Raw genomic sequence first — 12,540 nt, 5'->3', positions numbered from 1 at the left:
GGAAGTCTAATGTGTGTGTGTGTGCGTGTCGGTGCCAGGTTTGAATTCGAGGCTTTGTACTCTTGTTTGACATTTTTTTTGTGGCTCAACTCCTGGCATTTTTCATGAAGGGATGGCACTCTACCCCTTCAGCCATGCCTCCAGCCCAGTATTTTGCTGGCTAATTGGAGATCGAGTCTGCAGGACTTTTCTGCCTGGGTTGGCTTCAAACCTCAGATTCCAGTCTCTTGTATAGATAGGATGAAGGTCTTGAACCACTGGGATTTAGCTAATTTATACGTGTGTGTGTGTGTGTGTGTGTGTGTGTGTGTGTGTGTGTGTGTGTGTGTGTGTGTGTGTGTGTGTGTGTAGACAGTCCTGGGACTTGAATTCAGGGCCTGGGCACTGTCCTGGAGCTGCTTTTGCTCAAGGCTAGCACTCTACCACATGAGCCACAGCTGTACTTCTGGATTCTTGGTTGTTTATTGGAGATGAGTCTCATGGATTTTCTTGCCTGGGCTGGCTTTGAACCATGATCCTCAGATCTCAGCCTCCTGAGTAGCTGGGATGACAGGTGTGAGTTCTGGCACCAGCCACAAGTATTTATTTTTACCTCCACTGAGATTCTGGTTAAATCATGGGACCTCTAAGAAGCTAACCCAGGCAGGAAAGTCTGTGAGACTCTGATCTCCAATGAACTAGCAGAAAACCAGAAGTGGTGCTGTGGCTCAAGTGGTAGAGCACCAGCCTTGAGGTGAGGAGCTGAGGGACAGTGCCCAGGCCCTGAGTTCAAGACCCAGGACTGGCACAAATATACATATACATATGCATGCATATATACGTATATATATATAGATAGATACTCAGCCTTCCTAAGGACAATTCCATAAATTTTGGGATAAGTTAATCTTTTTAAGATAAGACTCATTGTTCTGTATTGAAATCCATTATCTAAACATAGCTCATTAAAAGCGAAAATTTTCAGGTTAGACAGACTGTTTATTTTCATTGTATTATAGCTTATTCTTTAAAATATTATTTTCATTATTACATGAATGGTTGCAACGATTTCCCCCCCTGATTGCTCTCAAATGAACACAATCACAAATTAAACGCAGCCAGCTCAGTTTTTATAATAAACAATTAGAAAGCTAAAGATTGGTGGCCAGGAATATGGCGGTGGAAGAGAAAGCAACTAGCATTCATGTATTTGTTTTTAATCTGGGACTGAAACGAAAAGTCTGCTACCATCCCAAAGAGCACGCAACTGGTTAAATCCTGCATGTTCGTTTGCAATTTTATCTCAATGGGAAATAATTTCAGGAGATTCAATTTTCGAACAAGTAAAACACAAGACCATGTCCAATAATGGGGGACAGCATGAAATGGGTCTCTATTTTCTTTTTCTTTTTTTTTCTTTTTCTTTTCCTGCCTGCCTAATCAATGGCTGAATGGGAAAAGAAAATTGCCAAACGTGTTTTGCTTTAAGAGCCAAAGCCTTCTTTCTGTTCAGAGCAGGATAGACTCTTGGGGACAGATTAAACAGTGTTGAAGAACATGGTGTTGCTACCACATAGGAGGAAAACCCCCCACCCAAACCCCTCAGCATAGCTTTTCCTTTGGTTCAAGGACAAGCATGAGAGATAAAACATCCTAAAAGTACAATGTCTTCAGGAAAAGAAAACAAAAAAAGTACACAGTATCTTACTCCGGGAGAGTTATTGATGGAAACTGCTTCTCAAGTTGGCTGTGAAGTTTCGATAACTGATCAAATGATTTTTCCGTCAGGTGGATTTCCTTGTCAGCATCAACCACTTGGATCAGATAAAGCTGGAGCAAAACAGGCAGGAAAAAAAAAGAAATCAAAATCAAAATCAGAATCGAAAGATGGCCATGGAGCCGGGTGCTGGGGGCTCACGCCTGTCATCCCAGTGACTCAGGAGGCTGAGATCTGAGGATCACGGTTCAAAGCCAGCCCTAGGCGGGAAAGTCTGTGAGACTTCTATCTCTCATGAACCAGCAGAAAACCAGAAATGGAGCTGTGGCTCAAATGGTAGAGCACCAGCCTTGAGTGAAAGAGCTCAGGGACAGCACCCAGGACCTGAGTTCAAGTCTCATAATTGAAAAAAAAAAAGATAGCACCTGTAGTCAATTTCTTTTCATGTGTGTGCCAGTCCTGGAACTTGAATTCAGGGCCTGGGAACTGTCCCTGAGCTTCTTTTTGCTCAAGGCTGGTGCTCTGCTACTTGAGTCACAGCTTCACTTCTGGCTTTTTCTGTGTATGTGGTGCTGAGGAATTGAACCCAGGTCTTCATGCATGCTAGGCGAGCACTCTACTACTGAGCCACCTGCTCAGCCCAAAGCTGAGACATCCTGATCTCCAGTTATCTAGCAAAAAGCTAGAAGTAGAAGTGTGGCTCATGTGGAAGAGCATTACCCTTAGGCAAAACAAAAATAAACAAACAAAAAAACCCTAAGCTAGACTATGAGGCCCTGGGTTCTGATCTCAGCCATCTGAGCAGCTGCTGGGACTTGAACTCTGGGCCTGGGCGCTGTCCCTGAGCTCTTCAGTTCAAGGCTGGTGCTCTACCACTTGAGCCACAGCGCCACTTCCAGTTTTCTGAGTGGTTCATTGGAGATCAGAGTCTCATGGATTTTCCTGCCCGGTCTGGGCTCGAACCATGATCCTCAGATCTCAGCCTCCTGAGTAGCTGGGATGACCGGCGTGAGCCACCAGCAGTGTTCAGCTGAAAGCATTAAGTTGTAACTCAGTTTTCATTTGCCCAGTGAAGAATCCGGGGAAGGGAAAAGACAGGCTGGGGTACACGAAGGACGGGCTTGCGGCCTACATGGTGGGGGTGAGTCTTGCTGAACCCCAAAATTGTTGCTTGCCGAATCATCCGGGCAGTCTTTGGCACCCAGGATTCCCGGGGCGACCTGTGTGGGGTTGATTTGGTGGGGTGGACGGCTGCCATTTGTGCAAGAATGTGGATCAAGTTATTCAGCTTCACCGGGAAGCAGTCCAGACTCTCCTTTATCTTCCTGGAGACAGGAGACACAAAAGGAAAAGAAAACAGAGAAACAACAGCGCAAGTCAGATCCCCTGGCGAGAACGAGGCTTGTGTGCAATTTGTGTCCTTGTGTTTGCTAGGTAGATGTGTGTGTGTGTGTGTGTGTGTGTGTGTGTGTGTGTGTGTGTGTGTGTGTGTGTTGGAAGGGAATACAAGCCATCTGTGTTTATTTAGAACTCAATTTTGAAATGTGTGTGTGTGTTTGTGTGTGTATGTGTGTGTGTGTGTGTGTGTGTGTGTGTGTGTGTGTGTGTGTGTGTGTGTGTATATATATATATATTTGTTTCTGTGTTTTTCCCCCATGAACTTCAAATTCTCCTCTGGAGACGTGCTGTTGTAGAGATGAACTCGTGAGCCAAGACAACAGAACTCTAAATGGCCATGTTGTATGCGGACTTTTCTTTTCCATATTTGGACTTTGTTTTTGTTTTTGTTCACATCGATGTGATACATTTAGAAATTGAGATTTTTTAAAAATAAAAACCCATTCAACAGTTATAACTGTTGAAAATATTTTTGCATACATCCAGAAGTTAATCATGTATGTTCAAAGAGGATTAGAAGGTGGGATGTAGTATATTCTGCTCATTTCCTTCTGATTTTTCTGGAATTTTCCGTGTGTGTGTGTGTGTGTGTGTGTGTGTGTGTGTGTGTGTGTGTGTATGCCAGTCCTGGAGCTTGAACTCAGGACCTGGACACTGTCCCTGAGCTCTTTCACTCAAGGCTGGCTCTCTACCACTTGAGCCACAGCACCACTTCTGGTTTGCTGGTGGTTCCTTGGAGATCAGAGTCTCACAGACTTTCCTGCCCAGGCTGGCTTTGAACCATGATCCTCATATCTCAGCCTCCCTGAGTTGCTGGGATGACAGGCGTGAGCACTTTTTTTTCTTGGCTCCTTTTTCCCCTCTCTATTCTCTCTCAGCACTTTCTGTTCAGGGTGGGACTTTTCTATGGATCGAAGCTCTGGTTTCCTTCAACAGTTCCTAGATGGCTCTGGAACTTTCTAATATTTGAGACAGAACCTTTTGCCCTTCCCTGCAAACTGAGGTCTACAGAAATCTTCTCTACGGTCAGCTACTTTCTTCAATTGGTTTGATTCACTCCGTTCCTGAAGCTCCCCTGTGAGATTTTTGCTTGTTTTTTTAACTTGAGTTTGCCTTGCATTCTAGATTTTCTCCTTACACAAATTCTATGTTAACTATTTTTTTTTTGTGTGCCAGTCCTGGGGCTTGAACTCTCTGGGTTTCCTTTGCTCAAGGCTGGTGCTCTACCACTTGAGCCACAGCGCCACTTCTGGCTTTTTCTGTGTGTGAAAGACACGATGAAGGTCTTGGCTGGTTTCTAAGTTGGGGTTTCCGGGCCTTCAGAATTCACACGAGGAAGCTGCTGACTCTCCACCTATGTACTGCAGGTCTTTAACTGTGTGGGGACAAAAATTCGCAGCTCTGTGGCCCTCACTACATTTTCTAATGGAAATACCTTGAAAACATTGGTCCTAGCCGGGCGCCGGTGGCTCACGCCTGTCATCCTAGCTACTCAGGAGGCTGAGATCGGAGGATCAAGGTTCAAAGTCAGCCCAGGCACGACAGAGTCTTGAGACACTTATCTCCAGCCTGGAGACATGGTTCAAGCAGTAGAGCACCAGCCTTGAGTGAAAAAGCTAAGCAACAGCGTGAAGCCCTGAGTTCAAGGTCCAGTACTGGCAAACACACATGCATGTGTGCACGCACACACACATCTTAATGTGCAACAACAGAAAAATCAACCATCTTATAATAATTAGAGCTATTGAAGAAGTGGCGCTGTGGTTCAAGCGGTAGAGAGCTAGCCTTGAGCAAAAGAAGCTCAGGGACTAGCTCTCAGGCCCTGAGTTCAAGCCCCAGGCCCAGCACCCACCCAGAACATTAATCATTAAGGCTATTGAGACACGAACATGTATTTCAAAATAGCCAGGCACTTTAGCTTAAGTCATGGTAGCTTAAGCAATGGTACTCACTGCATAGATCAGAAAGAGCCAGAGCGCATGCCCAGATTTGTCCTGTAGCTAGAAGCAGACCAGACTCAGAGACGTGTGGGTGATTCATCTTTTAGCCAATGAGTGTTGGAATTCTTGATAGGTCCATTAAACTTTGCAAATGCTTTTAACCTTTAGACTGATAGCATCCCAAAGTACTCTACATGGCTTTCTGTATTGCTTCATATTCTGCCTTGATATTTAGGCCAAGTGAAGCAGCTCGGAAACTTTGGTCATTCAGAACCAGATTCTTCCATGGTAGAAATGCAGAACAGCTAGCCAGCTATTAAACAACATAATGAGAACTACAGAGAGGGCTGGTCAGGTGGCTCAGTGGTAAAGCGCTCGCCTAGCATGCATGAGGCCCTGGGTTCGATTCCTCAGCACCACACACAGAGAAATCCAGAAGTGGCGCTGTGGCTCAAGCGGTAGAGCACCAGCCTTGAGCAAAAGAAGCTCAGGGACAGCGCCTAGGCCCTGAATTTCAACCCCGCAGCCACCAGAACTGAATGACAGACACCAGTGGCTCACGCCTGTAATCAAGCTACTCTTGAGGTTGTGGATCAGAAGATCAAAACGTCTTGGAGACTCTATCTCCAACTGGTTAGCAAAAAGCAGGACTGGAGCCATGGTTTCGGAGGCAGAGCAGCGGCTGAGCAAGCAAGCGGAAAGGACTGACAGCTTTAAGTTCAAACCCCAGCAACCAGCAACAGAGCAACGGGATAAAATAAATGATGAAGATGGAAAATAGCCCAGAAATGACACTCTACGTCCTCAAGCAGAAAAGGTCGAAGGTATCTTGTACTGATTGTCACCTGCATCTGGACAATGGTGATATTTCCCCAGACTTACTTAATTAAAAAAAAAAAAAAAGCAACAAACAGAAAAAGAGGTTAGAAGAAGAAAAAGTCAGCCCCGGGTCGCTGACCGCGTGGCCAACTGTCTGCATTGTCTTTCGGAAGGAAGCAGGGAATGCATCATTTTCCCATCATAAATCTCTTTCCTCCAAATTGTTTTTCTGGATAGAGTTCAAGTGCAACAACTGATTTATTTTTATTTATGTATTTATTTTTGTCAGCTCTTTGCTCTTTCCGATGGCCTGGAGCTGAGCAATCTGCTAGATGGAAAACGCTGTTGAACCAACAAAAGCCCTGCTATGAAAAAAAAACAAAGCAAAACACATGCACAGAATCTGTTTGCAACACCAGGGCGTGACCTCTGGAAATGAAGATATCACTGACCACCAGCAGGGCAGCTTCCTCCCAGGGAACTGGGCAGCCCGAACCTGCCTCATGGACTAGACTGTGTACCAGCTCACGTGCGTACACCTGTAGTCCCGGCGCACGGTTGACCTTACCTGGTAAAGTGACTGGTGGCTTCCAAGTCGGAGTCTTGAGGGCGGAGATTATCATAGACATATTTCAGGTCTTCAGGTCCTCTGAGCTCAGGTAATCCCGCATGTAACATCTGATCCCAAACGGAAAACGAAGCAGCGATAAACACCAGTGGAAATCAAATTCACCAGGTTCATTCGGCCGATAGATGAATAAACCCTGAGGTTTATGAACGTTTGTGCATGTGAGAGAAAGTTCCTGCTTCCAAATGGCTCCAATTTCAGAGATAGGTAGAGGCAAACCACAGGTATCAAAAAGAACCAGGGGCCGGCGGCTCCCGCCGGTCATCCCAGCTAATCCAGAGGCTGAGATCTGAGGATCGCGGTTGGAGGCCAGCCTGGGCAGGAAAGTCTGCGAGACTCTGATCTCCAAGGAACCACCAGAAAAAGTGGAGCTGTGGCTCAAGTGTTAGGGCACCAGCTTTGAGTGAAAGAGCTCAGGGACAGCGCCCAGGCCCTGAGTTCAAGACCCAGGACTGTTACCAAAAAAGAACCACAAGAGGAAAAAGCCAACACACACACACACACACACACACACACACACACACACACACACACACACACACACACACACACTGTAACCCGCAAAATGTTTGCATGCCAAACAACTGCATTCTATTCTCAGCAGTCTGAGGAACGGCCAGGGCCTGAAATTCCATTTCCAGGCTAGTTTTCCCAGCTCTGCCCAGGAAAATCCCAGGGATTTCGGGGAAACCTTTCAGATCTTCATGTCTCAAAGCAGAGCAGGCTGACGCCATGCATCTTGGGAAGATCAGATGGGCTTTATGTGCCATGTGCACATGAATGACATACATGTCATTCATCTGGAAGAAGACAAACTAACTCTCCAGCACACCGTGCACAAGATGCAGGTATACCATGGGGTGCAGGGAAAGAATACAAAGCTCATTCTTCTTCTTCTTCATCCTGTGTCCTTCAGAAGAAGAGTTCAACGCCTTCCTTCTACCCTCCCCCATCGGGCAGTGAGTATTATTATTGTTGTTGTTGTTGGTGGTGGTCGTGGTGCTTGAACTCAAGGCCTGGGCGCTATCCCTGAGCTCTTCAGCTCAAGGATGGTGCTCTACTGCTTGAGCCACAGCACCACTTCTGGTTTTCTGGTGGTTCATTGGAGATCAGAGTCTCACGGACTTTCCTACCCGAGCTGGCTTTGAACTGCGATCCTCAGATCTCAGCCTCCTGATTAGCTGGGATGACAAGCGTGAGCCACCAATGCCCAGCCTCGGGTAGTGATTATTAAAGCAACAAAACAATCAAGGCTATAATCGTACTGTGAATTCTCTGCCCATCTCCAGGAAGACATCTTAGTCATACTCGAAAGGGAAGGGATGCTGTTCTCTTTGTGGGAATTCTTTGTGGGAGAGAAAAATAAATCAAGAAATAATGGATTCTTCTGAAACAAAATTTGAGGCCAGGTGCTGGTGGCTCATGCCTGTCATCCCAGCTACTCAGGAGGCTGAGATCTAGAGGATCACAGTTGGAGGCCAGTCCGGGCAGGAAAGTCTGTGAGACTCTAAACCTTCAACAAACCATCAAAAAGCCAGACACGGAGCTGTGGCTCGAATGGTAGCGCGCTAGGTTGGAACGACAATACTCAGGTTCTGAGTTCAAGCCCCAAGACTGGCATAATAAATACATACATACATACAGGCATAAATATGAATTTATTATGTATATATAAATGAAAAATTATATTCTAAAGGCAAGCGAAAGCTCCTAATTTTGTTTCCCCAGACATCTACCTGTATCGTTCCTCCTTGGATGTCCAAATCTATTTTGCTAATGATGAGGAAGGAAGGATTTATTATTATTATTTTTTAATCATGTAGAGAAATTAGAAAGAAGTCCCTCGGAGAACACACAATGCAATAATGGCGGTGATAATCACTTCCAGCAAAGCCAATGATCCCTGTGTGCTCGGTGAGTAGAGATGGATTATTATTATTATTATTACTATTATTTTAATACAAGAACACCCGAAGGAGTTCAGGCTTTTATACGAGCGACCTCAGCCACCAGACTTACTCTTGGGAAAGATGGGAAATCCAGAGATAATTTTTCCCAGGAGGAAATAATAATAATAAAAAATAACAAGAAGCAATCACCACCTATATCTGGGAATAGGGTGGTTTCTTCTGACAAAGAGCCGTTTGCTCAGACAAGAATCCAGGGCAGATGCTGCCAAATGGGGGAGAGAGAGGACGGGAGAGGGTCCCACAAAATAAAAAAGAGGGAGGGAAAGAGAGAGGGCGTGGGTAGGGAAGAGAGGATCACGGGACAAGGATATCAGGAGGATCGTGGATCAAAATGCATTGTATTTATGATCAGCTTGGTTCATAGGCAACTCCCTTGTACATCAACTTAAAGCTAATAATAATAATCATTCTGTTAATAATAATAATAATAAAGATCTCCCGAATGACTGTGATTCATAATCAGCAATACAGATGGTTCACAGATGATAGAAACGGCCACTCACAGATAATCGCTCTTAACTGGTAAGTCGAGATAGCGTTAACACACAGGAGAATCCGTATTTCCCCTTCGATTAGACTCAGAGTTGGTTCGATTAGAATACACCCAGATATCTGATATATTCTATGCCAGCGACTTCGAAACAGCTAAGCTTTAGTAGTTGGGAGATCTATTGTCATCATGGTGGTTAAAATACCATGAGGTCCACTTTATTTAAATGAACTAATATCCCCCAACTCTTTACCCAAGTGTCGGCTTCATCTACCATAAATCGTACGGTGAATCTTTTCTTAATGCCAGGTAGAAAATATATTAAACAGAAAAAAATAGCATTCTGAATTCTTCTCGACAAGCTGACTTAAAAAAAAAATTCCTTTAGCTTGCTCAATTATTGTGCAGCTCAATTTTATTGTCATCCCAGAGACAATATTTGTACTTTTCTGCTTTAGGTTTTATTTTTTAAATTTCTGTAGCTAGTGGAGGTGGTGGTTAAAATTTGGAACTTCGTCTTTGATGTATTTTTTTTAACATAGCTATTTAGAAATATTACTTGAAGCCACCAATTTCATCGTCTTTATTAAGTGGAAAAAAATTTAAAGACTATGTCTTAAAAGTGGGTGTGTAACTACAGTTTCTGGCATATTGTGAGCACCACTAGGCTTATGGATCTTTCTAGATCTTTCTGGAATCTAGCCAGACATGCTGACTTCTGACCTCAGAAGTCAGAGGTCAGAGTCAATGCTACTTGGGTTATTTATTATTTGGACAGAGGAGAGAGTCGGGTGGTGGACTTGGTCCTTTTGTAGACTTTTCTTTGTGGCCATTATAAACCACAAAGCATTAAATTCCACATATCTGCATTATGAACAGATAGAACGGAGATCAGAATGGAGAATCAGGCAAAATTCAACATGATTAAGATTGGCAGATGATGTATGAACGGGAGAGTGTGTAAAGGCATTTGTGCAAAATTCTCACGCACAATACAACTGAAGGCATTCTTCCTTTTTTATTTTTTGCCAGTCCTGGGACTTGAACTCAGGGCCTGGGCGCTATCCTTGAGCTCTTTCACTCAAGGCTGGTGCTCTACCACTTGAGCCACAGCGCCACTTTTTCTGGTGGTTCATTGGAGATCAGAGTCTCACAGACTTTCCTGTGTGTGTCCGTTGCTTTAGATCTGTGTGTGTGTGTGTGTGTGTGTCTGTGTGTGTGTAGGAGGGTGGACAGGGAACTCCAAGCCCTCAGCAAAAATGGACTGGTGAAAGAGAGACACCCACAGAACTCATTTTTTGGGGGAGGGACTCTTGTGCCACCTTACCATTTCTAGAAGGTTCAGGAGCAGTCGGCTGTGCCTTCGGACAATATTGTACGCCCTGCAGCAGAGCTCCACAAACTCTTGGAAGTGCTGTGGGTTTTTCCCACCCTCTGTGATGAAGTACTCCATCTCCGAAGTAAAGATGAAAGGAGCCCGGTCCCTGGAAACGAGAGAGAAAGGCAATCAGGACACTAGAGAGCGCTCAGGTGCAGAAACGGCTGGAGAGACCGCAATGGAAAGAGAGGACCCTAACACAAAGGAGAAGGTTACGTTAGGTGCTACTGTGTCCATCCACAGGGCATCAACTTTTTAATTCTTTCTTGTTGGACTTGGGACTTGAACTCAGGGCCTGGGCGCTGTCCCTGAGCTCTTTCACTCAAGGCTGGTGCTCTACCGCTTGAGCCACAGCACCACTTCCAGTTTTCTGGTGGTTCAGGGGAGATCAGAGTCTCATGGACTTTCCTGCCCAGGCTGGCTTTGAACTGTCATCCTCAGATCTCAGCCTCCCTGAGTACCTGGGATGACAGGTGTGAGCCACTGGCGCCCGTTCGGTCTTGCCTATGTATCTGAGAGGAATAGTAATGTGTGTTCGCTCAAACCATCCTTGAATTATTCACTGCAGCTGAATGGCCAAGGCCTTAAAAACCTGGAGGAGTGGAGTAATGGCCCGAGTGGTAGAGCACCAACCTTGAGAAAAAAAAAGCTCAGGGACAGTGCCCAGGCCCCCAGTTCAAGCCTCAAGACTGAGAAAACAAAACAAAAGAACTCAAAAAACTTAAAAATAAAGTCCAGATGTCTGCCCACAGAGAAAAGGCCAATCAAACAGTGGTAGGTCATGTCATGAAATCTTATTTGTCCCTAGAAAGGTCTACATTTGATTCGAAAATGCCATAGCGTGGATGAACATGCTGTCAGAGAAAAATATCAATCTCCACACAGTCCAGGGGGATGTAATTCCATGCTTAGATGATTCTAGAAATCACAAAATCACAGCGTTGGAGGAATGGAGGGCAGGAGAGAGGAGCAGATACAACTTGGTAGAGATACAACTTGGCTTTATCCTGCTTGTGATCCTTAGCGTATAATTCCCTAAATTCAATCCTATAAATTCTGTAAAAATAATACGGCTCTCTAAATTCCAGAAATTAACAGGGAATTCTGGAAATTCTGTCAAAATGCTACACATTAATTCTCTAATGTAATTCTGTACATTCCAGAAATAAAGTCTATAAATTCTATACATTATCAGCTGGGAATACCAGCTCGGTATTATTTCTTTTCCATGTGAATCTACAATTACCTCTGAAGATGTTCATAATATTTTTTTTTCCTGTGAGTTAGCTAGATAGAGACTTTGGCTGAAGTCTTGGCTTAAAGTTTGATGGACAGTGGAGGGACACCAGGAAGGACTAACATGAATCTTGAAGAGTTGAGCATTCAATGGCTTGAGAGAAGAAAATCGCCCCAAATTGGCTATTAGAAAGTGGTGTTGGCTGGTGCCGGTGGCTCATGCCTGTCATTCCAACTACTCAAGAGGCTGAGAGCTGAGGATCACGGTTCAAAGCCAGCCCAAGCAGGAAGGTCTGTAGGACTCTGATCTCCAATGAACCACTAGAAAATCAGAAGTGACGCTGTGGTTCAAGTGGTAGAGCACCAGCCTTGAGTGAAAGAGCTCAGGGACAGCGCCCAGGCCCTGAGTTCAAGACCTATGATGGACAAAAAAGAAAATAAAAAAGAAAGAGGTATTGAAATAATTATGGAATGAATAAAGAGGTCAGGAAATGGAGAGTCAAGTATATATATATATGTATATGTATGTATATGTATATGTATATTATATGTATATGTATTTCCTCCCTGGAAATTGAGCAAGAGACTAAGCAGGAGTCTATGAACATTAATTTTTCTTCCTTTCACAAAGTGACTGATCAAGTCTGCACACTTAAGGACAAGGATTGAAAGACTGGAGAGTGTGGGTGGTAGATTTTGTACCCTGATTTTCAATGTGGGACCCACTAATCAGGCACACTTATTATTATTGTTGTTTTTATATTATTATTATTTTGTTGGTCATGGCACTTGAACTCAGAGCCTGGACGCTGTCCCTCAGCTCTTCAGCTCAAGGCTGGTGCTCTACCACTTGAGCCACAGCACCACTTGCAGTTTTCTGGTGGTTTAGTGGAGTTAAGAGTTTCTAGCCTTTCCTGCCTACGCTGGCTTTGAACCATGATCCTTAGAGCTCAGCTTCCTGAGTAGCTGGGATGACAGGCGGGAG

The 12,540-nt window shown here is 44.6% G+C and overlaps 1 protein-coding gene across 1 annotated transcript in view; it reads right to left on the bottom strand.

Annotated features, from left to right (window-relative positions):
* The window catches only part of Pik3c2g (phosphatidylinositol-4-phosphate 3-kinase catalytic subunit type 2 gamma), a 120,614-nt gene that overhangs the window by 15,800 nt on the left and 92,274 nt on the right, over window positions 1–12,540 (bottom strand). The window contains exons 23-26 of the mRNA XM_070011653.1: window positions 10,269–10,425; window positions 6,422–6,531; window positions 2,829–3,021; window positions 1,688–1,809 (exon numbers count right to left, since the gene is read on the bottom strand). Coding sequence (XP_069867754.1) covers window positions 1,688–1,809; window positions 2,829–3,021; window positions 6,422–6,531; window positions 10,269–10,425 — 582 coding nt within the window. The remainder of the gene's footprint in view (window positions 1–1,687; window positions 1,810–2,828; window positions 3,022–6,421; window positions 6,532–10,268; window positions 10,426–12,540) is intronic.

This window comes from Dipodomys merriami, unplaced genomic scaffold (assembly GCF_024711535.1).
Source record: "Dipodomys merriami isolate MVZ:Mamm:240054 unplaced genomic scaffold, mDipMer1.0.p SCAF_84, whole genome shotgun sequence".
Classification (NCBI taxonomy): Eukaryota; Metazoa; Chordata; class Mammalia; order Rodentia; family Heteromyidae; genus Dipodomys; species Dipodomys merriami.
The sequence above is the reverse complement of the archived record's forward strand: the minus strand, read 5'-3'. Positions and strand labels throughout refer to the sequence as shown.